Below are 21,495 nucleotides of genomic sequence, written 5' to 3' on the forward strand. Positions count from 1 at the left end.
GGTGGCGTGAGCTCTTGTAGGATACATGCCATCCTCTCTAGAATGCTGGCCACAGAAAATGCGAGGAACAGGTGCCCTGGGAGAGGCAGAACCACCGAGCAGGTGAGAGGTGGCCAGGGTCTGGGAGATTTTCCCCACTCACACCTTACTCTTGCTCCCTTACGTCTCTGACCTGCGGGAGAAACCTCTGCATTAGGCAGCTCTGAAGGAGGTGCTCAACTCTTCTCATCCACAGGGGCAAGATTCGCTCAGGGAGCGGTCTGCACCAGATGAGGGAAGCCCGTTGCTACGGGAACGGTAGATGGGACCCACCGTTTAACTGTGTAAACAGCTGGCAACACTGAAAGCCTGGCAGGCCTCTTACACAAACACACACGTCCTCTGGCAAGATGAAGGAACCCATATTCAGGGCAAGACAATTGCCCCGAGGTGCCTGGAACCTGGGAATTTGGGGGTAAGTGTGGGTTGGAGTCCACAACCTGCAAGTTGCTGTGGTCCCGTTGCCTTTTGTAACCCGCATTCTGGAGATGGCAACATTCCCCCTGGCAGGGTGGGCGGGCCTGCCGATGCTCTGTATCAGGGACTGTTCCAGAGGGAACTCGTCCAAGTTTGAATGGTACCAGGGAGGGGAGCGTTTTTTGGGGACACAGAGTTTTTGTTTTCTCTTTTGGTTTTAAAATTAGAAGTGCCGCACTGAGGCGCAACAGCCCGTCTGTGGCCTGTAGCTTAGAATTTACGTAACAGATTTCAGGGAACAGATTTTGACAGTTCTAGCACTTTCTGAGGGTGAATTTTTCTTTTGGAGGAAGAGAGGTCCGTGTCCAACCATCTGCATTTTCCCTCCCGCCTCTGCACGCAGTAATGTTTCCACGGAAAAAGCAAGTCCCATCTTTCCCCATGTGAAACGGTTAATGGCACCCGGGCCCACAGAACAACGACCACAGCGCCAAAGATGTCACTCTGTGGAATCTGACTCTAGTCCCTAAAGATGCCTTCATTGCTCACCTCTTTGCTTTTATGTCTAGTGTCTCTTCTTCCTGAATTGTCTCCCCTGTCTTCTTTGCTGGGGTCCCACTCATTTTAACACTCCGTTAAAGTCCTGCCCCTTCCAGGAAGCCCTCCAGGATGTTCACACTCAACCCTCAGGCTGAGCAAGGGACTCTCCCCTCCATGCATGAGCACATGGTCCCCGGCTGCCCTGACATGATGAACTGTGCCCGTCTCCACGTGTGTCCACCACGTGAAGAATGTGCTATCCTAGATGGCAGAGGACAAGTCTTTGACACAAATTCTGGCCCAAGGAGGTCACTCCATAAAAATTTATGGACTCATCAATTAATGGACTGCTCTTTAGTTTGTCCAGGCTACTGGGGGAGATCTCAAATTTCAAATGTAAAGGTAGAAGCCGTGGTGGAAATGCTTCCTCCTTCAGAGCAAGACATGGGTGAGCCTCAGGGTTGGAATGGATTTAATGGTCAAGGTGGATCTGGGCTTGACATTGGGAGGAACTTCCAAAGCGCACAGCAGCTTCTGAGACATGGCACCGTCCCGGGTTCACAAGAAAGACAGTGTCATCATCCATCTCTGGCAGGGTCAAGGTGAAACCCTGCAGGGACAGCTGAGGCAGGTATGGGCCGAGGCTCACCTTTCCCGAGGACTCTCAGAGGGGCAGGTGTTCTGTGGGGCTGCCTCCTTTGGCCTGACAACAGCACCCCCCGGGCTTGATCATTCAGCCCCATTTTACACATCTGTGTCCTAGTAGAGGAAGACATTCAGAGGCCTCTCCGCGTTCACCTCCCTTAACTGGGAAAGATGGGGGTTGGTCTGACCCTCCAGCGTGGCTCTCAGCAGCATCCCAGCCCGTGCCGGCCCGTGCCAATGAAATTCTAAAATTCCCTTTTATCCGCAAAATCTAGTAACTCCAAAAACCAAATATAGCACAAGCTGTCAGAGGAAAGCTGTGTCCTGAAATCTCATCTGTCCCTCATTCATGACGATTTGGCAGGAACAGCTTCGAAAAGCCACCCGAGAGAAGTCGGGCGAGCATCTGGAATGCCTTCCCAGGCTGGGCCTTCTCCTGCGACAGCTGGTGGGGACTATCACAGTTGGTGGCTCAGCGGTGGGCTGAGCCCTGCACATGGCCTTGTTAAACGAGAGCTCGAAACTTCTGTTCAGATGCAAATGCTAACCGGAGAGCAGTGGACGCAACAGGCCTGTGCTCTGCTGTGGCCGGGCGTGCAGTGGACCGGGGAGGAAGTGGACAAATGGCCCATGGCCTGGCCCCCCCACTCTATCCCACAGCCACCCAGGAAGGAGGGACTGGTCCCTGGGAGTTGGGGACGCCCTGGGGAGGAGGGTTTCTGAGAGAGAAGTGCGGTCTGAAGGAATGCCCGTGGGATGGAGTGGGCTCAGCCGCCATGGAAAGAACGTCTTTGGCACTAGACTGGGCTTGGTGGGTAGGCTCAGTCTCTCCCCTTCGGACCCTCTGAGACTAAACCTGGACCCTTCCCAGGTCCTTTGCGGCTGCAGATTACCCAGGCTGGGCTGAGTGGCAGGTCTTTCCCTCACCGGGCTCCAAGTCCTTAAGAGATACCTGAAATGATCATCTACAGATATTTGTGGAAGGCCTACCATGTTCAAAATTCCATGTTAGATATTAAATAGTCAAAGCCATATACGATATTGCCCCTTCCCTCGATAAGACCACCATTCCACTGGAGAAAGGGATACAAAACTTAAGAACGGGAAGAAGGGTCAAGGAGTGTGTATAAAGGACCCATGGACAGAGACAATGGGGGGGCTCGAATGTGGGAGGTGGGGGAGCACTGGGTAGGGCAGGGAGCGTAATGGGGGAAATGAGAATGACTGTCATTGAACAAAGCAAATAAATAAATAAGAAATAAAATAACTGACAGATGAATACTATAGCTATCGTGCTATAGAAATTTCGAGGAGAAAAGTCACTGTGGGTCCCAGAAGCCCGAGAGCAGTGTTTCCCCACCCTGAGTGCAGATTAGAATTACCCTGGTGGTTTTTAAAAGGCACCCATGCCCTGGTCCCCACCTCCCGGAAGTTTTGAATGAATTGGTTCGTGCTGGGTAAGGTCACCGGTCATTTTAAAGCACCCTGGGGATTCTTCCCATGGAGGGTCAAGGTTGCAACACAACACTTCAATGAGAGACCCTGTGAGGTCAGGGACCACACCTCGGTCACATTTGTTTGGTCACAGCTACAGCACCTGAAACAGTACCCTGTAACAGGAGATGCCCCACAGAGAGTGAGTTTAGCTGGGACTTGGTCTGCGCCGTGGCAACGGGCAGTGTTTGTGCCAGGAAGAGACCGTGCATTTTGGCTGGAGGAAAGAGTGGAAGCAAAGACACAGACTAAAAAATATTGTCGTTCTGGGCGAAGTGGGTCAGAAGACAGAGCTAAGAACTGAAGGTTCTACAGGAGAAAGCAGGCTATTAAAAGGGAGCTGTGTGTTGGCATTCAACTGTGGAAAGAGTTGAATGTCAAACTTTAAATGCTATTCCACGGTCCAGGGAAGCGTGCATGGGCTTGGAATTCATCAGAAGTCCCTGGTGCACAGAGCAAGTGAAGAGTCAGGGGCCCCTTTAAGGAACTGCCTCCCTGACCAGGTCATGCGGTTTTCCAGGCCACTGGCACTGGGTTTGATCAGACCCCAGAGTGGTTTTGGTTCAAGTTCTTAATACCTGAAACCAGGAAATCATGACCCATTGATTTCATCTGAGAGATTCGTGACTGTCATGCCAGCGACCAAAGGGATTAATCACTCATTGATTGGCATACTGGCTCCCGGGAGGGCTGCCTGCCTGGGTCACACCGCCTGGCCGATCCCCTCTGCAGAGAGAGGTCCCGCCGCAGGTCCAGTAAGCCGCTAACAGACCTGAAGAGAGTAGGCGGTGCTTGTGGGGACAGAACCAGTTTCTGTGCAAGTCCTGCTTTAACGGCAGTCCTGGGAAGGCCCTCGCCTTTCCCAGGGTTAGTTTCTGACTTTTAGGGGAGTGGGAACTTGTCAGCGGTGGTAACCAGCCCTACTGCACCAGGCTGTCCCCATCTGCCTAACCCTTATCACCCTCGCAAGGTCCTGGCAGGCCAGCAGTGAAACAACTGGGGAGGGAGTTGGCCAGATGGTAAATCATTGCTGGAAGCTTTAAATGCCCACATCAGAGTCTAAGGAATACAGCTGACTTCTCGTGTAGCACAAATCCTCAAAAGCAGCCCGTGGCCGATGCCATAAATGTGACTCAGCCTGCCCCGGGAGAGACAATCAGGAGAGAGAAGGGGAAGGGGAGGCCCCAAGAGGCGGTGAGGCTGTAAATCTGCGCTCTTGCTAAGAGCGTGCCTTAGGAGAACACCGCGGTGGCCGAGTTCAGTCCATCCCCAGGCAGCAGGGAAGGAGCCAGCTCCAGGAGCAAATGCAGGAGCAAAGCTAACACCTGGGCCAGGACTGGCTGACAGGAGGGTCTGGGGGAAGGGTTTGGAAAGGCAGCAGTGAGTATGTGAGCTCAGGGTGCAAGTCTGGCNGTCTAAGGAATACAGCTGACTTCTTGTGTAGCACAAATCCTCAAAAGCAGCCCGTGGCCGATGCCATAAATGTGACTCAGCCTGCCCCAGGAGAGACAATCAGGAGAGAGAAGGGGAAGGGGAGGCCCCAAGAGGCGGTGAGGCTGCAAATCTGCACTCTTGCTAAGAGCGTGCCTTAGGAGAACACCAAGGTGGCCAAGTTCAGTCCATCCCCAGGCAGCAGAGAAGGAGCCAGCTCCAGGAGCAAATGCAGGAGCAAAGCTAACACCTGGGCCAGGACTGGCTGACAGGAGGGTCTGGGGGAAGGGTTTGGAAAGGCAGCAGTGAGTATGTGAGCTCAGGGTGCAAGTCTGGCCTGGCCTGCTGACCACTCCTGTGAAACACCCTCGACAGCTTAGCACGCCCTCTGCCATCAGACACTCCCGAGGGAGTATTTACTTCCTCCACCAGAGGGCGCTCTCGTGGAGGGTGACGGATTCCTATCCACATGCCTGGGGCCTAGCACAGTCCCTGGCACCCAGGGGGTCCTGAGCAAATACAGGTTCAATGGGGGACACACGAACAAAACAAATGGATGATTAAATCTTAGCTTGGAAATAAAAACGGGTTCCAGCTAAAGCCTGGTGTGAATTAAACTTTATGAAAATCCAATAGTTCATGGCTGGAATCCAAATCCTTCCATTTCGTGTTGACTCTTCTAATATGTGCTATTCCGGGTAGGTAGGTAGAAATTTGAGAGGGAATAGAAACATCTAATTTAATCGGGAGGGTGGTAGATAAAAAAATAGCAATGAAGCACAGCTGGGAGGAGGGGAAGGCAGCAGAGTGGGGGAGAGATGCATTTCAAGCAGCGTAGGACTTGAGGAAGGTGTGAATTAGGCAGACGCACAGCGGAGAGAGAGGCAGAAAGGGACGCCAGACCGCGTGCTCAGTGACAGTTTCTGTGATAGGGGCTCTGCCTGCATTATCTCCTAACGTCCTCCTAACAGCAGCGCCGGGCGGGGAAGGTAGCCCCATTTAACGAATGTGGAAACTGGAGGTACCAAGGGGTTAAGTGAATGACTGGGGTTCAGAGAGCAGGCACGGAAGGAGGCCAGGACCTGGGCGGGATCTGTGTGACTGCAAAAGCCTCCACGCTGTCACTGGGCTTGACTGTGGCAGGGCGGGGGGGACAAGTGCTTTGTTCCTAGAAGGGCAGAAGGACCCACGAACACGTTCACCATCTTATCCTTCACTGCTAGGAAAGCAAGCCCTGTGGGAAATGGGGATGTACAGCTTAAAGACACACAGAAGCCACTCACCTGAATATTTTATCAGAAGGCTGTTCTCCCAAAACCAGGTCAAAGCCTCGCTGAAATATCGTGTAAGGCCAAGGCCTGAAAGGAGAGAAACGTCGTTCTGTTAAAGTCGACTCGACGGATACTCCCTGAACATCCTCCCTCTCGGTGCCGGGTGCCATGCTGGATTCCAGAGACCCCCAGGCAAGGAGGACCGAGCCCCTGTCCTTCAGAGCCTCACTAATGTCGGTTTGCCCAGGAGCCTGAATGCTGGACCCTGACCACGAGCAGGATCAATGTTGAAACCACTGACCCGGGAGGAGAGGGAAATTTAATGGACTGGACAACTGGAACTGCATATGGAGTAGAACCGAATTAAGGTGGACCTCACATCGCCGTAATTCACGGTCCTTCAAATGTGGACTGAATGAAAACTGAGCTTTGCCTCACTTAAGAGAGGGGTGGCATGATTTGTTGGGGCAAGTGAAGCCTCGGGAGTCAGACAGTTCAAGTTCAAATGTTGTTCCGCTGTTGAACCAACTGTCTGACTTTGGGCAGATGGTTTGTCTCGTTGGGCAGAACTCCGTCGCTCGTGAGGACAGGGTTAGTCACGGCTGCCTCAGAGACCACGGTGAAGATTAAGCAAAACTCGGCGGCCACGGCCAAGGCTCATGCGGGCCCTCCACATGTTTCCTTTTTCAGAACGGCATGAAGATCACGGGCCTTCTGGTTCCAGAGGTTTTCAAAAATTGTCATGTCATTTGTTATGCAAAGAGAAACAACGGAAATGGTATTTATTAGAAATAACCCTTAACCACTGTCTCCCGAGGAAGCACGAAGGTGCTGGGTATCCTGGAAACACAACTATTTCTACTGAACAATCTCTGTCTTCTCACTGACCAAGGCGTCCAACCCCACGATTACGTACTCATTCGAGAGAGACGCTGAAAAGCACAGACTCGTGTTGGGGACTAGACACGTGAACCCTGGACAACTGAGCCCTTGCTCTCAGGGACACGCAGTCCCCACATACAACCACTTATCCTAACCCGATGACCCCGTTGTTGAGGGTTTTACTGCAGACAAGCCTTCAGTTCTCAAGGACTATAAAGAGTCAGGAGAATAAATCCACGTGATTGTCTGGGGCTAAGCCCGATCCTACGCATTCACCCAGTGGCTGTCAGGGGGGGTGCCGGGGTGTCACCCAACAGAAGGCGTTTGGGGAAACTTGCGGCAGTTGAACGACACGAGGACTCAGGGACTGAGGACGCCGCTGGCAGGTCTGGGGAGGCTGGAGTGGAGCCGTGCTCCGGGGCAGCTCAGCAAACACCCCCCTCTCCCACGTCCTGCAAAGTTCCGAGCAGCCTGCTGCTCAACCACAGCGACCAGAACCTGCTGGTCAGCGTGTGGGCTTAGCTGCGGACTCCACTCCCAAAGGCGCACAGAGCTGCTCACGCCACTTTAACGTGTGCTGAGTTTTCTGGGTGCAGAGCTCCCCTGTAAACTGGGGGAAGGATGTACACGGTCACCTGGAAGCTTTGCCCTCTGTTTATAATTCCGGGAAAGCACGTCATTGCCTTCAGCGCCGCTCACGGTCTTTGGTCACCAACGCGGACTTGGCATCGGCCTCGACTGCCTTTGCGCCGATTCCGTGCCCATGTCCCTTAACTGCGCTTCTCTGATTTTAGTACTTCCAGAATATTTGCACATTCAAACACTTAAATCATCATAAATTACTTTCTTGCTAGGCACGGTGCTTCATTTTGAAACATCTTTTGTATATTGATTTTATTATTGATGAGCATCATTTAAGGGTTATAAAAGGGATTTAAGAAAGCGTTCGTTATACAACAAGGCGCTGGGTCCGAGGAGGTCGAGAACCACCGGCTCGGCCCCAGCAGCTGACCGAGGGCCTAGCAGCCGCAGAAAGAGCCCGTGCAGTCCGTGATGGAGTGAGAGCCTGGGACGAACGCGCTCATTCCGCATGCTATTTATAAACACTTTATTCCTGGAATTCAATTTGGAACTATTCTGAGGCCACCAGAATCAGCCCCCAGAATGTACCCAAATACTGGCCTATGAATAACCGTTGCCTCAAACAGCTCTCCTCTGTGTGTGTGTTTTTTTTTAATATGTTGCTCTGTGCATTGAAGGTAAACCCACAGAGCAGAGCTGAGGTCTGATTCTTTTTCTTGAACAGGAAGTGCTGGTTGGTGAGCAGCTAAAAATAATGCGACTTCATTCAAGAAAAAGTCTAGACACGATGGTCTGTCCCGTATGCTCCCAGACACCTAGAAAGGGTGACCAAGAGAAAGACAGACAAGCCACTTTCGCGCTCTCCTTTGGGAGAAACCACATCTCATTTACTACCAGTTTAATGATTTCAAATAACATACATTTCGCCTTTGAGTCATCTCTAGTACTCAAGACTGGTACCATATAATGTGCAATTACAGTGAATTCTTGGCATGGTTCCTAGGTTATTCGAAAATGAATTTTGAAGAGCCAACTTTTAGGATGGGCATGACTACAATGTGAATGATTAATTGGGTAGAATAACATAAATAAACCTACAGTCAAGCCCTGGAGGGTGAAATGAGGCTAGGGTCACTTAGCACAGGTCACCATGTCGCTAGTAGGCCAGGTCAAAGGGACTTCCTGCTCTGGAGAGGCCCCCCCGTGCTGAGAAGGTGACCCAAAGGCTAAAGATGTGCAGCACAGACATTGCCCTGGTCACATGGAGAGGTGGCCAGGCACAGTGCTTGGGACGTGGGCTCCGAAGCCAGCCTGCCTATTTCAAGTCCACCCTCCCCACCACTCGCACTGTGACCATGAGCAAGTCCCTTAGCCACGGGCATCCGCATTTCCTCCTCTATAAAATGAGGCTGATGGTAACCCTTGTGTCCTTCCAAACCTGGTGAGGTTGCTACGAGGAGAAACTGGTCCACGGAGTTAAAGTGGTCAGAACAGCGTCCAGCATTTCACGTCATACAAGCATTGGTTCAAGAAGTCAATTCATTAGTTACCTGAGTCAACTACAAATACCAGAATGAGGAGGTCCCCCAATTTCTCTAGAGAAACAGGTGTCTTGGCCAAAGGTGCAGATTCGACGGCCACCCCAGGCTTTCACTCAGATGGGACCTGTACGTGTGTCAGCTGGAGAGATGGCAATGGGGGGCACAGGGAGGCCAGGCCCCCACCCGTGTCCTGCCCGGTGATTGCTTTGCAGGGCTCTGATTTGCAGTATGGTCATTAAATGCACACAGAAAGGAAAGCGTGGACCATGAAAGGGGAGGAGTCAGCGGCAGAATTCTCCAACAAAGGGATGAAGAAAGAACTCACTCATTGTCTTCCCGCTTGTCCGGAGTGATCTGTCAGAGAAATGGGGATCCTTATTTGATTTGTTTAGCAAGTATTTACGGAGTGTCTCTGGCGTGTGAACTGTGCACCAGACAACGGGAGTTGGTAGAAAGAAAGCCTTCCCCTCGAAGGGACCTATGGTCTTTCTGAAGAAATGCACGCATGCCCAGACAGACAGGAGAGTGAGTGAAAGGAAGAGGGACAGAGTGATGGGCCATAGCTAAGTGACAGTGACAGTGGCTGTGTCAGATCATGGACAGGCTCCAGGCGGCCATAGAGGAAGAGGCGGGGACAAAGGGATGAAGAGCCTGACCTAAAAGCACCAGCAACTCGTTGGCGTTGAGTTACTGGAGACCAGCTGGGAGGAAAGGCCTGCGTGGGGCTCTCTGTGTGCAAGTAAGGGAACTGAGCTGGCCTCCCTGCAGGCCAGGCAGGCCTGCCATTGTGACACGTGTCCAGGCTTAGCGGGACACTGCTTGGTACCCCCGGAAGGAGGGCCTAAGGGCGCCAAATACCGTCCTTCTGTCCTTGCTCAGTTTCTCACTGCATGGGCTCCCTTCAGTCACGACAGTGATGGCACATCCCAGAGACAGGCCTTCTGCAGCTCCAGGGCCTGTGTCTTCACAGGCTCACAGGCTCGGACCCCTCAGGGGCACATCCGCTCACCGGGAGAGTAATCCCTGGAAAGCCTGACCCCGGAGTGCCCGAGGTCGGATGAGCAGCCTGGGCCAGACTACGCAGAGGGCCAGTCCCATTTGGTCCCACAACGCCACAGTCTGTGCGGAGTTTTTCCTAAGAACTAGCATTGCTAAGCTCCCAGCTTCTCTCCCCAACTCCCTCTCTTCCCCAAGACACAACCGCTGTGCAGGCTTTTTCCTTCGGTTTTGGTGTCAGGCCGGGCGCTGACTTGACTGGTCACTTGTGCGTTTCTTCCACTATGTGCCCTGGACCCAACCGAGTGATGACACCCTGCAGGGCCAGGCTGACCGAGGACCTGGATGGTCCCTTCACAAACGGCTCTCCCTGTGCAGAAAACGACCACTTCTGCTCAAGACCAGAATCCTTTAAAGGATGTTTTTGATTCAGCGCTGGTCCTACCTTCCCACCTACCTGTGGCACCTGCAAATGGAGGTCAGGGTGCCTGTGATGGGCTGCCCTGCGGAGAGCTGACTGCAGGGGAAGGAGGAGGGGAATACATGCCATGTGGGTGGATGGATAGAAGGATGGATAGAGAGACATAGACACAAAATAGTGCGAGGGTAGAGAGACTACATGTAGGCATGCATGCAGTGTGCATACACGGTTCAGTGCAGACAGGAAGAATGTTTCAGCGGAAGGCAGTGACAAAAAAGGCATTTTATGATGAGCTTTGGGGACCTAGGAGCTTCTTTGGAACTTCTGTATTCCTCCACCTGTTGCTAAGGAGAGGATCCGACAGATGACAGGGATGCATCTGTGGTTAAGTAAGAGCACGCCCACCTACGCTTGCCTGCAGCCCACATTTAGGCTAAGTTTCTGGTGGAGACGTGACTCCCAATGTCCCCACCCGGGGACTCACAGGAGCGGGGTCCTCGTGTGGGATCTAGGATTTCACATCCATGCAGGGTTTTTTTTTTTGAGCAAATGTTGTCGTTGCTGTTGTTGCTTTTGCCTTATCCAGGTAAATGCCTTTGCAAGGTTGGGGGGGAGCAATGAAATAGAGAAGAGAGATTTACTGTATTTTTTTCAGACTGTAAGACATACCCCTCCCCCCATCAAATTTGGGAGGACTAATGCTTGTTAATGCTGCTGTTGAGTTCTGCTTACATTTTCATTGGTGAAATATTATGTTATTTATGTTATTAAATATTTTACCACATCTTTTGCTTCAATTTTTTTTCCTCTATTCCTCCTCTATAACCCAGGTGGCATCTTATGGTCCGAAAAATACGGGTATTTTAAAATGCTGATGAAAAGGGGCAGTTTGTCAGATACACAGGAGGCATAAAGAGAAAAATGGTAAAAATGGTTTCTCCACCTAAGCAGTTGGCTGAAAACATCCCCGGCCTCAGTTTACCCAGTGATGAGACAGGATGATGATGATACGCTGCTGTCTTCACACTCAGCACCAGCTCTGGGAGGAAGAAGCATTGCAGTGAGGGACGCCTTGATCCCCTGGTAAATCCGGGGCTTTGTTCGAAGTTCAAGGGCAAGGACAGGGAAGCCCAAAGTTTTACCAGGATGTTTCAGGGCCTGGTGGGGGGAGGGGGGGGCTTTGTGTTATTTCGCTTCCTCACCTGGAATTTCTCCCTGTCTCACGGACTCAGATGAGTTCCACCATTCCTCAAGGCTGGTTTAAGAGTAATCCCCAAAGCAGACCTCCCCCACGCCCCAGAGGAGGGGATGCCCCCTTATTACATAAAGCACTGTGCATGCTCCTTTAAGGACCTGCAGCTGAAATGCACACAGTACACATTCAGTTATCGTTTCCCCCACAGACACAAAGGACCCTGTCATTATCACTGCTGTGTCATCACTGTCTGGAGTGACGATATCACACAGCAGGTACTCGGGAAAGAATCAGACCACATTGCACTCGAGGTCGCGGGGCAGACAGACCACAGGCCGAGTCCCGGGTGAGGCTGTCCACTGCGCTACGCAACCTGAGGTACGTCACTTCATGTCGCCCAGCCCTAGTATCTCTGTCTATAAAATGTGGACGGAACAGTACCTAGAGTTGTTAAGCGAAGACACATGTGCTTACTACAATGCCTGCCACACGGAACAAACCCGACAAACATGGCTGTTATCGTTCATTAGGACTAGCGTTCCTGTTGGCGGAAAGAGCTTGCATCCCTAAGGTCACATTTTAAAGGCAGGTCATGATGTTCATGGTGTGTTTCACCGGCTCTTGTCATCTTTAAACATGCAAATTTCATGTAAAGAAAAATTGAACATTGATGTGATTGTATTCATCATTTAATGTCTGCTAATAGCCGAGCACATTCATTTAGCTTTTTTTCTTAATGCAGAAAAATAACACTTGTCAGTACCTAGCATAGTTTGCAGGGTAGGCTGTGGACCCAGACTGAGGAGGGCAGAACCCGGTTTGACTCTGGGCCCTTGGTCAAGGTCATTGATTCCCGACACCCGATTATTCCATCCACTTCCTCTCCCAGGCCCCCTTCTGCCTCTCCCCACATTTCAAACACCGGCTTCCTGTCCTCTCTGACACTTTTGCATAATTTCTGATGACTTCAGTAGCCACCAAGATGACCCTTTTAATTATAAAATCACACAAGATAACCAATGTCTACAACCCCTGCCTGGTCACAAATTCAAGAATCGGAATGCAAGACCTTCCCTGCGCGTGCCTCCTGACGCCACAGCAGTTTCCTGCCTTCCCGAGACTTACAATCTGTTCCTGCAGCCACTGATTCCCTGGCCTCCCCTCTCTCATGCGCTCCCTCCCTCCTTACTCCGCTTCCCTTCTGTGATCCATTAACATCGCCCCCTTCCCTGGACCCTCCACTCGCCCCTGCCCCTGCCTGGCACTTCATCCTACTTGCCTGGAGCACTCCAACACTGGCTAAACCCAACCACCCCGAGGCTCCATTTCTGCATCCCCACAAAGGAACGCAGCTGGCAGCCACAGGGACCAGGCTCACGGCAGGCTCACACCTCCGACCTCCCATGGGCTCGCAACGCCACCTACTGGTCCAACCACGTCTTCCTGGTCTGCTTACTCCTCGCCCCGTCCGTGTCATTTCACCTTGTCTCCTCTCTTGTCAAAGCTCCAGTGCGGCCCTCCCCGGTCCTCACTCTCAGCTGCTGATCTGGTTCCCAGGTGACAGGGGCAGGACAAAAGAGGCAATGGGATCACACGCTTTCCCCGCCATGCCCCCCACCTTTCCCCGTGCGCACCCCTCCAGGAACTAGGGGTGTCGACAGCTTGTGCTCGCGTCTCGTTCCTGGAGCTCCTTCCTGAGTTCCTTCCTGTCCCCTCTCTCAATGAATTAAGATTCCCAAATTTCATTAGAGCTCCATCAGACAAGCATTTGTTTCTTTATACTGCTAGTCATTTTGATTTCAGTGGATCAACATTTCCATTAAAAGAGTATTATACAGATTTGAGACTTTCATACGCTCATAAAAGCATCCACAGGTACAGATGCCTCTCAGACACATACGTACGTGTGCCTGTGCACATGTGACATACACACAAATTCACACACACTGCCACACAGCTGCAGCAGTTCTGCTGGGGGTGAGGGGAAGGGGTCAGATGGCTGACAGGACTCACTACTGCCCCCCCTCCACTCCTGAAGTCCTGGCACCTTCTGTGGGCCCTAAAAGCAATCCTGCAGAACACAGCCACGGGGAGCGGGGCCTCTTGCAGACCACCACTGCCTGTGAATCACCGCTGGACTCGAGTTTCGTGGGTGGCCTCTGGAGTCAGACAGATCTCCGCTGGAGTCTGAGGTGCGGCGTGGATTCCCGCGCCGCACCAGCCACACGAAGCTGACCAGACAGTTAACCTTTCCGAGCCTTCTTTTTGCTGTTGCTCACAGGACTGTAAGGGGATTAAGTGAATGAATAAATACAGTTCCAGTTCAATGGCTACAATACACTTGTCACTTTCTAAATGGAACGTTCCCGCATTTCTCTCCAGACTTTGAATCGAAAGGAGGCTCAGAGGCTGACTTCCACCCTGGGCTAATGCAGTCCAGGTCTCAAGTTCAATTCCCCTGAAAGCTTGTTAGTCTTGCTTACTCCTGCCCATGGGCACAGCCGCGCCAGGTGTCCCTGGACACCCGTCTCGGCTCACAAATGAACAAGACGCAAGCTCAGTAATGGATCTGTGCAAGTCCATCTCCGTGTGGGAGAAACCGCTCAAAACCTATCACTGCTGAGCCGCACGTCCCTGTACAAAGGAGGGTGCAGACAGCAGGCTCCCCGCTCCTCCGCCTCACTCCAGCCAGAAGGCAGGATGGCAAACAACAGTCCTGTGAGAGAAGAGAAAGGATGAAGAGGCAGAGGAGGAATGGGGGAAGAGAAAGCTCCCTCCATTCCTGTAATGTAATGTCAGGGGACTGTGACCAGGTAAAGAAACCAGGGAACCAGCACCAAGTCCATCGAGGACTTGTATTTAGAACAGAGGGCTTGCCCTTTCCCCATAGTCCCTTCCTATTTACAAACTGGTTTCAAGCCAGCATATCCCTGGCAAGTTTTGCTATTAACGGAACCCCTCATCCACTTATTCACATATTTCTTTACTTGAAGAATACTAATTAACCAACTGCCACGTGAAACGCACTCTGTCAACACTGCCCAGGGGAGGAGAAGTGATTCAGGCACAGCTTCCGCCACCGAGGACTTCGCCGATGGAGAGAGCCGTTCCTCAGGCAGTGACTGCGTGCCTCCGACGGGCCCGACCCGGTGGACCGCTCGGGGACACACACAGATTAAAGGCTGGGTCCCCGTCGCAGATCGAGGTCTAATGGGATCAGCACGACACGTAAACAGCCCACAGCATTTTGTTTGTCAGTTTTTATGGCAGAACAAGTGCAAGCCATTATTTATTGGACATTTACTGGGAGCCCACGAGCCGAGCGCTTTACATTTGTTATTTCGCCGATTCTCACAAAAAAACAATGAGAGGCGCAGGCATTGTATCATTCCCATTTAATAGATGGGGAAAGCGAGGTTACACAGCAGTAATCAAAGTCTCGCGGCTAATCCAGGGCAGGGCCAGGACTCGAGCCTACCGCTCTCCACGGCCCATGTCCTTGCTGTGACCTTGGTGTATCCCCTCCACCAGGTGCTGCCGGAGAGCCAAGGGGCATCCCTGAGCTGCGCGGGCCAACAGGGCTGGTTAGATGAGGCTGCATCCCCATTCCCGGGCAGCGAGGAGAAGGTACCATTGAAAAAGTGGAGTTTTAACCACGAGCATCTGGCAAGATGCACAGCAGGTAGACAGGTGAGCAGGGCTGGCAATCCGCTGAAAGAGGGAGCGGCAGCACAGAGACTGATTGGGAGTGAAGACAGAGGCCGTGTGGGTAGAAGAAACAGCAATAACCACAAGGCCACTGATTGATCACTCACAATCCCCCCCTTACCCCTGTCATAGATCAGATCATGGAGGCTTGGAGAGGCTACATTACCAAAAATCATACAGAAGATAAATGAGGTCAGAGCATTCACTCGTTCACTCATTCATTCATTAACAAATACACATCCAGCAGCTGGCACGAGCCACGGCCGGCGTCGTGGGGGTTCAGAGATGAACGGACATAAGGACAACGAGGCTCCGCTTCAGGGACCTCATACTAATGGAAATATAATCTCAGTTGGCGAGAGAGCTCTGGAGAAAGGATTCTGATCCTTGAGCGTCGTGGTCACCGACAGCCCGTCAGAGAAGGCGAAGGCTGAGCCCTGGGTTAGGGGATCTTTTCGCATACAAACTGGATCATGTCACTCCCCTCCTTTAAAGTCAGTCCTGGGCTTCAAGCCCCCCACTTCCCGCCCATGCCTGCCTCACCAACTTCATCTGTAGTCTCTCCCCCCTGCCCGTTGTGCCTGAACCCTGGTGGCCGGCAGTTCTTGAAAGGGGCTGGGCTTTTCCCCCACCCAGACCACTCAGGGGTGCTGGCCCAGGAAAGCCCTTACTCCCTCCGGTCTGGCTGGTGCCTTCTCTCTTCTCAGGTTCAAGTTGCACCCAGCCTCAGAGGCCCCAGCTCCCAGATCTCAAGCTGCGCTGCTCATCTCCTTGCTTCAATCCTTCCCGATGAGTCCCGTTTCCCTCACCACATTTTTCACGACCGACGCATATTTTGTGATGTGTGTGTTACTTGTTTGTTCTGGTACCTCCCCTGCCTAGTGTCCATCCTTTGCGGGCAGGAGCCCTGTGAATTCTTTCTGCATAGTATCTGCAAGCCCCAGGACCTTGAACATGACCTTACTTGGAAATAGGGTCCATGAAGATGAATTAGTTACCAGGAGGTCACACTGAGTGTCGAGGGTCTCCACTCCGAAATGACTTGGGTTTGGTAGAAGGGGGGGCCACGTGCAGACCCAGGCACGCATGCGAACACCACGTGAGGAGTAGGGCGGAAACTGGAATGTCACACCTGACGCAGCACTGGGGGGCTCCCAGGAGCTGGAAGGGCTGCAAACCGGGGGAAGCTGCTGAGGGAGCAAGGCCCTGCCGGCACCTTGGCTTTGACTCCTGGCCTCCAGAACTGCGGGATGGTACATTTCCCTTGTTCTGAACCACCCGGTTTGCAGCACGCTTTACGGCAGGCCCGGGAACTCAGGCACTCGGGAAAATGTTCTCAGTGGGGGACTATTTCCAGTATTATGGACCCCAAGAGCTCTGGGGCCACAGAATGCTTTGCAGAAGAGGTGGAAGAAGGGTGAATATGAGTAGATTTGAGAAAGACGTGAGGAAGTACAGTCCCCAGAGAGGCGAGCTCTGATTTAGTCATGGACACAGCAGAGCAGGTGAATGTATCGCCCCGGAGCCCGGCGGCCAGGAGTCAAGCCCGGGGACAAGAGGCAAGAGGCCGGGCGGCACGGGGCCAGAGAGCAAGAGGGCTTTGTGTGCACACACAGAGAACTGGGGTTTTTCTCCTGAAAGGTAACCGATAGATGCGGAAGGATTTCCAGCCGTGGAGGCAAGGCGGGCAGGTAGCAGGCTCAGAGGTGATCCCACGAGAAATCAGAGCTGGAGAGAAGGGAGCAGAGGGAGAGGAGACAGCTCTGAGTGATGCTCAGGGAGCCAAATGAATGGGGGCTGGTGAGGAACTGGAGGCGGAATGAGGGAGAGAGAGGAAGCCAGGGAGAAGCCCAGGTTTCTGCCTGAAGCACAAGGCGGTGGGGGCTCCATTCACCATCTGAAGGAGGAAAATGGTGAATCCAGAGTTCTCTGCTGGATCTACTGAGTTTGAATTGTTTAAGCTGGTAGGGGTGAGGTAGGAGAGACAAGAGGTGAAGACCTGTCCTATTTTTTTTTGTGCCAAAATAAGAGTCTTGAGAAGTAGAGAGTTAGGCAGTACCTGGAAGAGAAAGGAAGGTGGCCTGGGGACACTGAATTCAGTTCGTAAAGGGGCTTTTACAGCTAAGCCTGCCTCAAGCTTCCAGCTGCAACGTGAGTGAGTGTGAGGAAATGTCTGCAAATTTCCTTCTCCAGGGGACTGGCCAATCCACAGACAAGTCCCATGAGTTACACAGAGTTGGTTTTTAATCAATTCCTGCTGAGCAAAAATAGGAGTAAGAAAGAAAACAAGATTCCCAAATCAAGGCCTTATCAACTGCAGGTCTTCTGGGAAGAACCAAGGGCGAGGAAGACTGAGGACTGCTGAGTCAGCGTCAGACCTCAGGGACCACACTCGGGGACGGTTGATTGGCATTGTGTCCGGCACAGCGAGGTTCTCACCCTGTCGTGAGCAACAGAATCTCCTGGCAGGCTCCCCAGCAGTCAAATCGCTGGGCCCCACCCCAGTTTCCGATTCCGCAGCTCTGGGGTGGGCTGGAGAAAGTGCCTTCCGAACAAGTCCCCAGGAGCTGCAGGTGGAGCCAGCCTGGGAGTCGCACTGTGAGAACCGCTGTACTGGTTAGTCTGGACCTCATGGGGCAGCAGGCTCACCCGGGGAACTTTCACACGGTGCCAATGCCAAGTTCAACCCCCTGAGAGGTCTGACTCCACAGGTCTGAGATGGTACAGCTTTCCATGCACCCAAGGAGATGCTAATGGCAGCCTGGATAGCGAGTAGTTTTGTCTGTCTGTCTGTCTGTCTGGCACTGACACAGATACCAGGATCATGGAACAAAAGGAGCTGGCCCAGGTCTCCAGGAGCTCTTGGGCCAGTGGGAGAGAGTCACGTAGGCAGGAAGTCGAGTCACGGAGGTCTGGAGTTGTGCAGGAAAATGTGACGGAGGGGAAGGTGACTGGGGCAGGACTTGAGAGGTTGGACGAGAAAAGGTTTGGCTTTCAGGCAGGAAAATGGGGCAGGACGTTGGGACGGGGGAAGTTTGATGATGACAAAGGGGACGTTCCAATGGCTTGTTTAGATAACGCAAGTTGCTCCGTGTGGCAGACACACTGTCACCATGGAAGGGAAGCCTGGGATGTGGCCCGCCTGGCTGGCAGGTAGCAGGTCAGCAAGGAGTAGGCAGTCCTGGGCTGAGGCTCTGGGCTACCCGGGGACGCTGGGGATCCCCTGGAGAACTCCCTACAGGGTCCCCAGCATTGTCCCCCGGGGCTCCCTTCCCCACTTCACAGCTGCAGACCCCCACTGAAAATCATCACAACTCTCCGCATTTCCTTCTTATTTTTCATGTAAAAGACAGACAGAAAAAAGCAATCCCTCGCCTCCGTCTAGTTAGCTGGCACGCAGTAGATTTCAATCCCCTTTACTTATTTATGGGCCTATTTCTCCCAAGTGCTTCTTTTCCCGGGCATATTTGTAAACACCATTTTTATTCCTCTTAATCCTTTTGGCAGCATTAACTCCTTCCGAACTCACTGCCCTTATCTTGCCTACGAAAAACGTCCGCAGACACAGTTAAAATTCACAAATGTCTGCTGTCGTTCTTCTCTCCCAATACTTTTTCCAATTTGGGGTTTGGGGCCGTTTCCTTGCGATGGGCCATGTCTTGCTGAAGACAACTCTCTCATCAACTCGAGATGTGGCTTCTACTGTTTTGATCTCTGGCCTCCAGTGCAGCACAAGGGCCGGCCTCCCTCTCTCTCCTAGAAAGCTTTGGCTCTGACCTTGGACTTGGGCCCAGTGGTGGGGCAGCCTGGGGGCTCCACGCTAACAGAAGATCTCAGAGGCCCGTGGCTGCTCCCCCCGCATCTCCCACCAGTCTCAGATCCGTCACACAAAGGGCCGCTGCTGGGCCTGCCGCAGTAGGATGGTGCCACTGTGGAAAGTTCCAGCCGGAGCCTCATCCCTTCTGTCAAGCCTACGGCAAGTGCAGACTTCAGGAAGTCCCGCGATTGTAGCAGCCCAGCCAGAGGCAAGCTAGAGAAAGACAGCCCAGCGGAGGCTGTCCGTCCTCCGAGCCTCATTGATGTGCTGAAAGCGGCCGTTGTATTCTTGGGTCTTTTGGCATCCTCCAAGGTGGGGGCCTTTACTCTCCCTCACGGGGGCTGGGGCAGCAGCCGAGAACAAAGGCTGGGGCTCTGCGATTGTTTCTGTACAGACAGCAAGGACAATGGGGTGTTGGAAAGGCCGCTCTGCAGTGTGCTGTTCTCCTCCTCTCGCTCAGGTCTGAGTGACGGGGGATGGTAAGCACCGACCCTGGAGAAGGGGGGTGGAAGGGCTTTGCCTCCGTGAGAATCACCCAGAAGTGAAAATGCTCGTTGCCTTGTGGGCGCTGAGGTCCCCGTCCCGCTGCAAGCTGAGAGGCCGGACCCTTTTGGAACCGCTGTTGATAAAATTGCAGGTCCTGGGGGCAGACCGAGCTCCAGGAGATAGTCAAATCGCAGGACCTTGTGGTCAGCCCTCGCCGCCCAGCGTCCATCCCACGTCCACTGAAATTTCAGACATTTCAGAGGACGGGACACAAGCTGCCCCCAGGGGATGGTGTTTTGAGATGGTGCTAAGTATTTAACATATTTATTTGAATGAAAATCTGCTTCCTTCTAATTTGTACCTGTTAGTGTTGGGTCTACCTTTCCGGGCAGAGACAGATCCAGTCTGGTTTTCTTGCTACAGTTACTACCATGTCCCCCTCCCCCCCGCACTTCTTCTCCAGACTGCACACCTCCAGGCACTCTACCAAGTCCTGCCAGAGGGTCGGCAGCCTCTGGTCACTTCACCTGGACTCTGTCCCTTTGTCTCCCCACCCTTTCACCCTTTTCCTGGACACCGTGGTAGCACGGACTCGGCGCAAGAAGACCACGTCAGGCACGGTTTAGAGGAGCGCTCCCACATTCCCTGCGAGTGTGGCACCTGCCTTCCCCGCCCCTGCCCGCGGCTGTGGATGAGTGGCAGCCTGCATCCTACGGCTGGGCCAGGGGGGCAGCAAAGGCCCTGTGGATCCCGCGCCTCAATTTGGGACACCTCTGAAGGGCTGTCCCAGCTCCAGGGTGTCCATGGGACTGCCCTCGGCCTCCGGGGTCACTGCCTGGCAGGTGAGGATCCCCCGCCCTCACACTGCTGCTCCCGGGAAGAACGTTTTCCACTCCACCCCTGGCTCCAGATCCTGGTTCCCAGTCTGCACCCTGGGGAGCCGGGCCGCTCCGGGACTCCACACACCTCCCCTCACACACACAGGCCTCACGTCCAGCTTCCAGGCAGTGTTGAGAAGTCGCTTCGTGCCCTTGACTTCGTGAGGCCTCAGCATCTGCTTCAAACCCAGGGACTTTGTCCTGTCCAGCATGGAGAAATCCCCTGTTCTGTGTGTGCTGAACACCCTCTCCATATTTCCCCCCTGGGGGTAAGCAAAACAAGGCCCGGGTAACGCGCAAAGCGTTTTCCTAGAGCGAGGAAACTTCGGGGCTCACGCTCTGTTAACTTGCAGAACCCTGCCCCCTGCTCTGCTGCCCTGGGTGCGCCCCCTCTGTCGCTGCTCCATCCCTGGCCTCCGCAGGCCCCTACTCTGTTCCTCTTCTCTCCCCGCACCTCAGCCTCCCTCCCCTGCCCCCAGTTCTCAAGATCACAGCGGCTTCTGGCTTCTGCTGTGTCTCTGCTGCTGTCCACAGTCACTGTGCCCCTCACACACTGTGGCAGTGGGGGGCGCTAGGGTGGATCGAGTGGATTCAAAGGCCTGAGTGGGAGGCTCCCGCCCTCACTATTCCCCTCTGCTGCTTGTTGCCGCCCGGCAGCAACGGAGACCTGCCCAGAGCCCAGGACACAGCCCGTGGGTGGGCCTTGGTACCTGCCGTGCACACCTCATGCCTCTGCCCGAAGCCCCAGGTGCTCAAAAGCCCCCTACTTGGGCAGGTAGTGGCCCTCCATCCTGTGTCCCTGGGGTAATGCCATTCAACCCCCGCTCTCCATTAGCTGGGCTCCTTTCATTTTAAACTACAATCACACACACACACGCCCCTTTTTCTTTTGTTCTGAACAAAAGGGTCTGCCTCCCCTGAGGAGGACAGGCCACCTCCTCTTCCCCTGCAGAGCCAGCCAACCTTGGCCTTCACTTTGGCGCCCGGAGGACCTCAGCGGGCCCATGAGCAGAGAGGGCCGGGGGACAGGTTTCCGGAGGTGGCAGCTGAGGTGCAGCCCCCCGGCGCCACCCCTGAAGCCGAGGCTGAGACCTGCTCTTTATTGCACCTCGGTGGGCCATCTCCCTTCGTGAATGCTGTCCTGCTGATGTC

General features: G+C 53.4%; 1 protein-coding gene across 3 annotated transcripts in view; it reads right to left on the reverse strand.

Moving 5' to 3' along the window:
- Positions 1-21,495, reverse strand: part of ASTN1 (astrotactin 1) — a 273,650-nt gene that overhangs the window by 81,007 nt on the left and 171,148 nt on the right. For all 3 annotated transcript variants that reach the window (XM_037035063.1, XM_037035064.1, XM_037035061.1), the window contains exon 9: positions 5,850-5,924. In XM_037035063.1, coding sequence (XP_036890958.1) covers positions 5,850-5,924 — 75 coding nt within the window. The remainder of the gene's footprint in view (positions 1-5,849; positions 5,925-21,495) is intronic.

This window comes from Sturnira hondurensis, unplaced genomic scaffold, assembly GCF_014824575.4.
Source record: "Sturnira hondurensis isolate 20B ecotype Veracruz unplaced genomic scaffold, ASM1482457v3 Scaffold0022215, whole genome shotgun sequence".
NCBI lineage: Eukaryota > Metazoa > Chordata > Mammalia > Chiroptera > Phyllostomidae > Sturnira > Sturnira hondurensis.